The sequence below is a fragment of the Chiloscyllium plagiosum genome, chromosome 16 (assembly GCF_004010195.1).
Source record: "Chiloscyllium plagiosum isolate BGI_BamShark_2017 chromosome 16, ASM401019v2, whole genome shotgun sequence".
Taxonomy (NCBI): domain Eukaryota; kingdom Metazoa; phylum Chordata; class Chondrichthyes; order Orectolobiformes; family Hemiscylliidae; genus Chiloscyllium; species Chiloscyllium plagiosum.
The window spans coordinates 25,668,471-25,679,481 of NC_057725.1; the positions used below are offsets into that span (position 1 = coordinate 25,668,471).

An 11,011-nucleotide genomic window follows, 5' to 3' on the forward strand; every position below is an offset into this window, starting at 1 on the left:
TGATCCATCACTAGATCAGTATGTTCTTATTAAGAGTCTGCTTTTTAAAAAGCCACAAACGAAGCCCTTGATAACAATATATCATGAACTTTGCAGAATCTGATGAAATAGTTATTCTTCACAATTTGCCTTATCAGCCCTTCAAACTGCTCTACCATCCAACAAGATCATAACCTCTACCCCACCTTTTACCAATATCCTCATTTATTATCCCCATCCTTTACTTTATGTTGAATCTAAAAATATACCAATCCATGTCTTGAACAAGGCTCACTGCTTACTCTCAGTGAGCATCCACAGTGCTCTTGGGGTAGAATTCCAAAAATTCACAACTTTAAATTTAAAAAGACCCTCTAGTTTAAAAAGACCTTCTAGTTTCAGTCTTTCAATATTCAGCCCTTTATCCAGAGACTATACTGCTCAGTTTTAGAGTCTCCAGCCAGGGAAAGCAGCCTCTAAGAATTTTGTATGTTTCAGTCACATCAGCTCTTATTCATCTCAACATTTCAAAGTGTGGACCCAAACTACAAAACCGCTATGATGGACAACCTTCACATTCTACATTAAGTCCACCCTCTGCTCTGCTGTACAGAGAACATCTTTCCTGAGGGGAGGCAATGGCTTAGTAGTATTGTCACTATCCCTTAATCCAGAAATCCAGCTAATACTCTAGATCATCACTTTGGAAGTATAACAGGAATGCAGAGTACTTGGCTAAAACACTTGGCAGTGTAGATGCACAGAGATCTGTGTTGTGGTGCATAAATCCCTCAAAGTTGCCACCCAGGTTGATAAGGTTGTTAAGAAGGCACATGGTATGTTGGTATGGCGTTTGTTGGTAGGGGGATTGAGTTGGCTTTCAGAGCCACGAGGTCATGCTTCGGCTGTTCAAGACACTGGTAAGGCCGCACCTGGAGTACTGAGTGCTGCTCTGGTCACCGCATTATGGGAAGGATGTGGAAGCTTTAAAAATGGTGCAGAGAAGATTTACTAGGATGTTACCTGGTATGGAAGGAAGGTCTTACAAGGAACGGCTGAGGGAACTGAGGCTGTTTTCATTGGAGAGAAGGTTGAGAGGTGACTTAGTCGAGACATACAAGCTAATCGGAGGATTAGGTAGGATGGGCAGTGAGAACTCTTTTCCTCAGATGGTGAAGGCTAACACAAGGGGACATAGCTTTAAATTGAGGGGTGAGAGATTTCGGACAGATATTAGGGGTAGTTTCTTTATTCAAAGAGTAGGAGGGGCATGGAACTGCCTGCCTGCAACAGTAGTAGGCTCGCCAATGTTAAAGGGATTTAAACAGGCATTGGACATACATATGGATAATAATGGAACAGTGTAGGTTAGGTGGTCATCAGATTAACTTCACAGGTTGGTGCAACGTCAAGGGTTGAAGGGCCTATACTGTGCTGTAATGTTCCATGTTCTATCTCAGTTCAAATCCCACCACAGCAGTTGGTGGAATTTGAATTCAATAAAGAATCTCGACTTAAGGGCCTATTGATGTCCATGGAACCATTGTTGATTTTTGGAAAAATTCAGCTGGTTCACTGAAGTCCTTTCAGAAAGGAAACTGCCACCCTTACCTTGTCTGGCCTACAGCAATGTGGCTCGCTCTTAAACTGCTCTCTGGCCAGTGAATGTGGCTATCTCTGGCAAGGTCACCAATGAAAAAAGGTAAGTAGATTAATTTTGATTGAGTGATAGTGTTATATCCAACAGAACACATTTTTTGTGGAGGTGGGTTGAACAAGGACAGGGAGTGACTTCCAAATGTGAGAATTCAAATTCAGCAGTTATTTGAATTCAGTGTAGACCTCAAAAAGTTCCCATTTTCATGAGGGTGGGCCTCATACTGTGGGTGTTGCAAATCTTCAGAGAAGTGATGAATTCTTGTGAAGTATAGATAGGCCAGGTTACTTAAATAGACTGCCCTTAAAAAAAAATACTTGTCAATGTATGCCAGTTGAAAAAAAAGTGTTCTTGCAATTTCAATGGGTGTTTGTTGACATAGCATTTAGAACGATCATTTTTTTCATTATTAATACTCAACTGTTTTCCACAACTTGCCATTATCAGAATGGATGGGCTGTAAGTTGACCTTTGCTTATCTTCAAGCCTGTTAATCAATGTAGGAAATGAATAGGAATGTTCGCTTTACTAAGGAATTAGTTCACTAATATGAGACACTCAAGATTGAGACATTTTTTAAAAAGCGTATTTAGAAGAGGGAATAACAATTCATACAAGACAAGAGGGCGCTGTTTGGACCATGGCTGATATGGAGTCAGAGCAAGAATGGTTGGTTAACTAATTAAACTCAGGCCAGGCAGATAGATTCTGCTTGGTCAGGGCATTGCTATGGGGAACGTAGCTGGGTTTGGCTTCCTCCATAACCTTGTTCTCATTGAAAAAGGTCCCTCCCAAGTGACAAAAGATAGATCACATCGTAGAAGGAAATATTTTCCCTAGTCAATATTTATTCAAAGAATGAAATCAGCTGATCGATATAAAGCTCAGTTAGACCAGATATTTGTTTAATTGGCTTTTTGGAAATGGAAGATTAAAAAAAAAAGTTTGAAATCTGGAACAACTGGTCAGAAACAAGGGTCTGATTGAGTGCCAGCAACACAGAAGCCAGGTTCATGAGACGGACAGTTTGGAGATAAAACATTTCCCAACGTGGGAAGCAATTTCTCATTAAGACTCTCCTGAGAAATGACAGGATTACTCCTCCAGATTCACCACGTAGGATCTGAGAGACACTTTAGGTAAGATACACAACAGAAGTTCAGGCATAGTTCAGAGGAGTATCAATTCACTGACACTAGGGAGCCTTGCAAAGTTTGTCAGGTGTCTGGGTATCAGGAGACGCTACAATAATATAATTGTACTCCAGGCAATCAACCGGGTTATGGCTTTGCTGACTTGACAGATGAATAAAATTTTACACTAAAGTTAAATCAAGATGTGCAGGTCTTGCTCAGAAAGATGGACTGTCCTGGAGACCATAACATCAGGTTGCTCAGAATCCAGTCAGCAATATGCAAGCAGCGTAGTCCGAGCAGCGTCTCAGCTGTATTAATACCAACTCTAAGCGTTTCAAAAACAAGGCATGCACTGAGCTCCAGGGCTGGCCACTTGAGACACTGCAACAAGGTTAACAGCATGGCCCTAATAGTTGCTAATTGAACATTGGGAGCCACTCCAGCATTCTAATTGACCTTGTCAAGTACAAACATCTTATGTATTCAAGCAGAAGTTGAAATAGAAGAGGATGCAAAGAATTATGTTGTAAAGTAGGCTTTTAAACAATGGGTAGAGGCAGGTTTCATACACAGTAATCAGCCTCTCTGGCTCAGAGATAGTAATCAACTCCTAGCCCATTCTCCGCACATGCAGAGTTTAAGTCAGCTCCTCTCTCTGCATTTTTAGTTTCCAGTACCTGCAATTCAGCATTGCAAAAGCAAAACAATGATCATGCACAACAGGTTAGACAGGAATAGAAACACAAAAACGTTGATGCTGCCATTTAACCTTGTAACTCAGGCACACAACCTCAATTTTTCACCCATCTCCTCCCCCCACCCCACACACACACAGTCACAGAGTCACACTTGCCTTGCATCAAAACACTGCACTTGGCACTTGCTCATAATTACAGTTTTCAATGTTGAAGAGTATAGTACTTCAGGAGCATAGGATATACAGGATATGGATAAATAACAATTTCTCATACTGCCTTATAATGTATTATCACCATTTAAGTCTCCAGTACATATTTATATCTGATTCATACAGTTAGGTCTTCAAACATCATTCCAAAATCTAGAAAACTCCAAAATACTAAAACAACTTGATCCCAAACGCTCCTGTCTAAAGAGGCTACAGTCCAAGGGATCTTTATTCTAGATTTGTTCAATTGACAGAATTCAAATAGTCCAGCTGTGACAGACAGATTGCAAGTCCAGGTTTTTGGATTAGTCATCAGTATTCATCACATGTTCACTCTGCTACTGTCATCCCTATCTTTAATCTATACTTGCTGATACATGACACAGGAAATATTTTTTTTCCCCACTTCACTCTTTCAGAAGGCATGTTAGAATTCTCTTCAACTTCCAGTGCCACTAAAGAATCTCAACTTCTTCACAGACATAACCTGATTGGGGGAATCATTCTAATCCACTGTACTTTTCATAGCTCCAGTGCCATGTCCAGAACTGAATGCAAAGTTCCAACACTAACAAGAGACATCAAGCATGCAATGAGTTGAAACATTCACTTATTTTGATTGCATGTTCAACCTAATGATTATAAGAAATAGGGAAGAATTTCTTGGCTCTTTTCAAAATGGTGCCACTGGATATTTTCTATCAGCCATCAAGGACCTTAGTTTAACATCTCATCTGGATGACAGCACCTTCAACTGCTCCCTCAGTACTCTACTGAATCAATAGCCTGGATTTAATTTGTGCTCATGTGCTGGAGTTGGATCTGGATCATCAGTCTTTAACATAAAGGCTTGAGTGTTACTCAGCCAAGCAAAGTTAATATTTGACTATCAATACTTTGGTCATCAATGTGATTCTGATTACAATTTAATATTGCATGTAACATGCTGGACAAATATAATTGTCTAAAGTCTTAGACTTTAGGAGCAAGCTAATTGATTTTTCCAGGTTTGTTTGTATTGCAGTTAATGCATTAGCAAGGAAATAAAAACTGTCTTTACACTTAACCATTTGCAACTTCCATCCATTTTGGTTAGGACCTAAAATTATTGAGAGAGGGGTAACTGGTGTAGTGACAGCTTTGCCCCACCCAGGCCCTTACCATCAAGGTGCTGAATCGTTGTCAATATTCATAAACTCTTACCCTTGTAGCCAGGCCATCCTTACAGTGCAGACTAATCCCACATTCATCTGTTATTTCTGACAAGTCTTCATCTTCAAACTCCTCCAAGCTTATGTCATGGGTTAACCTGCAATGACAATGGATAAGGAGTCAACACAAGACCAAAACGAGAGGATGCATCGTGCGGAAGATCTATCTTTCACAGTGGTGAGATTCTACCAACCTTTCATATTCATATTTGTGTTCAAGTACGAATTTTGGCTTGGGGAACTACATGATTATTTCAGAACTTAAAAGATTCTTGTTTTGAATCCCACTCCATAGATTAAGAACAAAATCTAGGCTAATGCTTCAGGAATTGCACCATCTGCATATTCAGGTGGACACAAGACATCCTGTGGTTTGTTTTATCCCTAAAATTAGTTGTACAAAATAGATTTGGCCTTTGCAGTATTACTGTTTGTGGGATCTTGCTGTGTGAAAATTGGTTGCAACAATTTATGGATTCTAACAGTGGCTTCAAAAGCACCCTAATAGAAACAGACAGTGGAACAAGAACAAACCATTTAGCCCAGCAATTGCTCTCAAGCTCTTTAGACTTTAAGATTGTAACATATGTTGTATAAATGCAAGTTATTTTCCTCTTTGCTTAGTAAGTTCATCAAGTTAGTGTACATTTCATGTATATTTTGGATCTGTTCTCAGCAGTTTTACCCTGTTGTAATGCAGATAATGAGGAATTAGAGTATGCAGGAATAATATTCAACTTCTGAGGGGGAGAAGAGCAGAGTGGGGCCAGTTGGCTAGATCTTCAGAGGAAGAGTAGAGCATGATGGACTGAGTGGTCTCCTTCGCTGTCTTAAAACTCCATAAATGTCTAACTTTTTCCATGAGTTTTCTCCAAGGACATCAGAAAGCTCTATCTGGGTCCATGGGGTCAAGAATCTCCGACAATCATTAAATAGCTACAGTGAATCTTAACCGTCCGCTCTCAGAGAGACATGCTCCACCAACCCCCTTTCCCCAAAACCCTGTAAATATATCCACTTTGTGCCAAATCTACACACACAGGCAGTGTTTCAGATTCCTAACCAATCACAGCATTAAAATACAAATTTTGCTTACTTCTCAATTATTCTACCAATGGAAATGATTTCTGTGCACCTCCACTGTCTCAACCCCTCGTGATTTTGGAAACATTTACAAGAAATCTCCACTCAACCTCCTTTACTCTAATATGCTGTATCTGCTTAAAACAAATTCTCATGAAGTATCAATGATCTGATGCAGTATCTGACTATTTTGCCAAAAATAGTGATTGGGGACATTGTAACATTTGTGGTTTTGCCTATTTTGAAAAAAAACAAATCGATAACCAGAAGGCACAGATTTGAATTGATTGGTAAGAGAGCTGGAGGCCATTTCAGGAAACACATTTTATGACAAATTAGACAGATAGATATAATGAAATTGTTGAGAAGAACACTTTCAAACCAAAGAACACCACCTGACAGCAACTTAAGGGCCCAATTTTCTGGGGAATGGCAATCTCAGATTTCCAGTCTGGAGGGGAGGGGTTGGTGTCAGATACCCATGGCAGGATGTGCAAAGATTTTAAAGCATGTATAGTCAGAGAGCGTGCGAGAGAGAGAGAGAGAGAGAGAGACAGCGTGCGAGAGAGAGACAGCGTGAGAGCAGGTAGAGGGGTAAAGATGGTTTCTGTCAAATATTTACTCAGACTAGTAAATACATAATTTACCTCTAACATTTCCTGAGTAACTATTTTTTTACTTAAAGTTGATCAGAACTTTCCAAATTTGGATTTAAATAAGGACTTTCAAAAGGGTTCTAAACGTGAAGGAATTGTCCAGTGGAACATTTAATTTCCTGAGTGTGATGACAATGGTTTTCACAGGTATATTTTGTGGGGGCTATTCTCAGGATCAAAATTCCTATTAATAGGTTGGGTTCAGAATTATCGGACTCAAAAGTCAGTGAGTGTTGGTGCTCTTTTTCAGGCATTTCATTTGGTTGATTTAATCAGGGTTTGCCGCATGTTAATGGTGCTTCCAGGCATGCCAAGTTTCCTGGGAGTGGGAGAAATAATTTTGGACTCTTACAGAAAGTGAACAAGGCAAAGCTGTTGGAAGTGTAATGGGGAGGCGGATGGTGATTGGAGCAGTAGCTCAATATTTAAACGTCATTGGAATCTTTGAAAATGGTTAAAATTCAATGGCAAATGAAGCAGCGTGAATTCAAGGCAACAAAAATATGAAGAAATATTGAATCACGATCCAAAGCAGAACAAAACCAGAAAGAAAGAATAGCTCTGGCAGAGTAAAACGAAAGGGTAAGGAAGGCCCGAGCAGAAGAAAGGGAGAAAGAACATTTGAACTTGGAGGTTGGAATTGAAAACTCAGTGACTGAAAACGGCAAAGGTAGAGGTGAAAGGTAGGAGTAGTGCTGAGGACAGTGATGGAGAGCAATCCCCTTAAAGCCAAATGCCTGGTGGGGACCAGTTTTAACATGTCCAAGCGTTGCCCAAGTTTGACAAGAAGGAGATGCTAGTCTTATTTTGTTTGAGAAAGTAGCTAAACAAATGAAATGACCAGTGACCATGTGGTGTTGTTGATCCAAATGAAGTTGGTAGGTGGAGCTAAGTGAAGTATTTGCATCACGATCAGAGGAGGTATCTCATGGAAAAAGTCTTTTTTATTTTAAAAGTGCATATGAGCTAGTACTAGAGGCCAAGAGACACATTTTAGGAATTTGAGGAGGAAATGACCTGGTCAAATATACATATAGTGTGAATGAATTAAAGTAATTCAAGTTGTATTATTGGTGGGTTAATAGAAAGGACTTTTGCCAGTAGTGCAGGAGGTACCAGCAGGTGGTCATTTGGGAGTAAGGAACACTCATGGCAAAATATGAGAAGCATTTTGTTTTTGGACTGTAGAGAAATTAGTTGAATTTTGTTAGACATGTTGTACATGCCAAGTAATAGGAAAACCTCAGGCAGTGATAAAATCAGCACCCTTATACCCATTCCTGCAATTGAAAAACAATTGACTAGATAGGACACCTATCTGAAACAAAAAGGGAAATCTGTATTTGTTGACCATATTAGATGTGTCCACTACATTTCCAGAGACCATTCCCTTACACAATTTCACAGCTAAAAAAGGATTGTAGAAGAGTTATTGAAAGTCTTTTTGAAAAAAACTAGAAAACGGACTACCCTGGATAGACAAATCAGATTAAGGGTCAAACTTTACAAAGTTATTCAAGGAAGTTATGAATAGCTTAGGTATAAAGTAATTCAAATCAGCTGCAATCCATCCAGAATAAAAAAAAATGATAACAGTGGCATCAAACTTTAAAGACCGCGTTGCAGGCGTAGTCATGACTACTGAGAGGATTGGGATAAAGGAATTTCATTTGTACTTAGGGATGCACCTAATGAATCAACTAAATTGAGTCCTTTTGAATTAGTGTTTGGGCATGAGGTCCATTGAAATTAAGAAAAAAATTGGTAAGTCAGAATTCAGAGACTACATATTTGGATGTGTTAAATTTTCAGGATATATTAAATTGAGCAGGTGAGTTGGCTAGACAGCATTTAAATGTAGCACCACATATGATGAAGCAGGAAGCAGACAAAATCAAAAATCCACAATTTTGATAGTAGACAGAGTATTAGTAATAGTCCCAGTGGTAGGTGAACCTTTAAGGGCATGGTTTAGTGAACCTTATCAAACTGATAGGCATTGAAATCCGAGAGTATCATATGAATATGCTCAAACAATATTTTGACAGGGAAGAAAAGCCACAAGGAGAATTTGTTACTGGTTACAGAGGGAAGAACCAAGTTCAGAGGATTCGGAATTGGATATTCCTCAAATTAATTCAGACAATGAGGAAGCTCTCAAAAATTGGGATAACTTGAGTTACCTTCGAGAGGAAAATCAAAATAAACCAAAAAACGTTATTACAATCACATGGGGAAATGTGGGAATAAACTGGATAATACTAATCTAATTACACATGGTTAGAGAAAGAGAATGCTATTCCAATTAGGCAACAACCTTATAGTCTTAACCGTCTAAAGTTGCCACAAGTTCAAAAAAAGATTGAACCTGTGCACAAAGACAACATAATTGAAGTTGCAGTGAATAGAGCTCACCAACAGTAATTGCATCAAAACCAGATGGTATCCAATGATTGTGTGTGGATTATCACAAAGTCAATGCAATTACAAAGTCTGATTAATATCCTACTCCATGTTTGGAAGACTGCATAGAGAAGGTAAGACAAGCAACTTAGATTTTTAAGTTGGACTTATTCAAAGGATACTGGCAAGCACTTTTACCTGAAAAGAACAAAGGAAATGTTGGCTTTTATGTCACCAAATGGACATATCAGTTTAAAATCATGCCAGTTGATATGAAGAATACTTCCACCGCATTTGAAAGACTAACCAATAAAGGTCATTTTGGGATTATCAATTGTGTGGTATGCATAAACGATCTGGTGATTTTCAGTCAGTCAGTCAGTCAGTCAGTCAGTCATTCATGGAAGGAACATTTAGAGCTTCCAACAGAATTATTCGATCGACTTAGAGAGGCAGGCTTAGTGATAATCCTCACTAAGAGTGAGTCTGCAAAAGTGCAAGCTATGTTTCTAGGCCATATCATTGGACATTGGCAGATGGCTCCACAGGACGTCCAACCAACCAAAAACAAACACAGGCACAAGCGTTATTGGGGAGCTTCCCCAGAGAGAAAAAGAGGGAAGTACTACTATTCCTGGCTCGAGTATGTTTTAAATCAATAACTTGTACCAAATTTTAGCAGTGTGGTTGCTGACTGACAGAAGTGCAGAAGGTGTCAGTGGAAGGAAGAGTGTTACAATGCATGTGAAAGCTTGAAACAAGCTGTGTTCGTCACATCCAAAGCACTTAAAAGTAACTATCAATGCTAGTGATGTTGGTTTTGCTGCTGTACTCTTACAAGTCAACAAGATAGAAATACATATTTGGGTATTTTTCCAAAACAATGATTATTCTCAGAAATATTCCATAATTGAGCAAGGCACCTTGAGTTTGGTGTTGGTGTTGCAACATTTCAACATTTTTACTCTAGTGATGGAGAGGGATAAGTATGCACTGCAGGGCAAGAATTATAGCTGGGGGCAGGGAAATTATGATGCGGTGAGGCATGACTTAGGATGCGTGGCTTGGAAAAGTAGGCTTCAAGGCAAGGGCATAATTGATATGTGGAGCTTGTTCAAGGAGCAACTATTGAGTGTCCTTGATAAGTATGTACCTGTCAGGCAGGGAGGAAAGGGTCGTGTGAGGGAGCCGTGGTTTAATAAGGAATTGGAATCCCTTGTTAAATGGAAGAGGGCGGCCTATGTAAAGATGAGGCGTGAAGGTTCAATTGGGGCGATTGAGAGTTATAAGGTAGCCAGGAAGGACCTGAAGAGAGAGCTAAGAGCAGCAAGGAGGGGACATGAAAAGTCCTTAGATGGTAGGATTAGGGAAAACCCTAATGCTTTCTATAGGTATGTCAGGAATAAAAGAATGACGAGGGTAGGAATAGGTCCAGTCAAGGATAGTAGTGGGAAGTTGCGTGTGGAGGCGGAAGAGATTGGGGAGACACTGAATGAATACTTTTCGTCAATATTCACTCAGGAACACGACATTGTTGCTGATGTGAATACTGAGTCACAATTAAGTAGAAGGAATGGCTTTGAGGTATGTAGGGAAGAGGTGTTGGAAATTCTGGAAAGGGTGAAAATAGATAAGTCCCCTGGGCCTGATGGCATTTATCCTAGGATTCTCCGGGAAGCAAGGGAGGAGATTGCAGAGCCATTGGCCTTGATATTTATGTCCTCTTTGTCTACAGGAGTAGTGCCAGAAGACTGGAGGATAGCAAATGTGGTTCCCTTGTTCAAGAAGGGGAGTAGGGATAACCCTAGTAACTATAGGCCGGTGAGTCTCACTTCTGTTGTGGGCAAAATCTTAGAGAGAATTCTTCGGGATAGGATTTATGAACATCTGGATAGGAATAATGTGATCAAGGATAGTCAGCATGGTTTTGTGAAGGGCAAGTCATGCCTCACAAACCTTATTGAATTCTTTGAGAAAGT

At 39.7% G+C, this 11,011-nt stretch overlaps 1 protein-coding gene across 6 annotated transcripts in view; it reads right to left on the reverse strand.

Annotated features, from left to right (window-relative positions):
- Positions 1 to 11,011, reverse strand: part of mapk8ip1b (mitogen-activated protein kinase 8 interacting protein 1b) — a 150,414-nt gene that overhangs the window by 77,966 nt on the left and 61,437 nt on the right. For all 6 annotated transcript variants that reach the window (XM_043705588.1, XM_043705587.1, XM_043705586.1 and 3 more), the window contains exon 2: positions 4,883 to 4,988. In XM_043705588.1, coding sequence (XP_043561523.1) covers positions 4,883 to 4,988 — 106 coding nt within the window. The remainder of the gene's footprint in view (positions 1 to 4,882; positions 4,989 to 11,011) is intronic.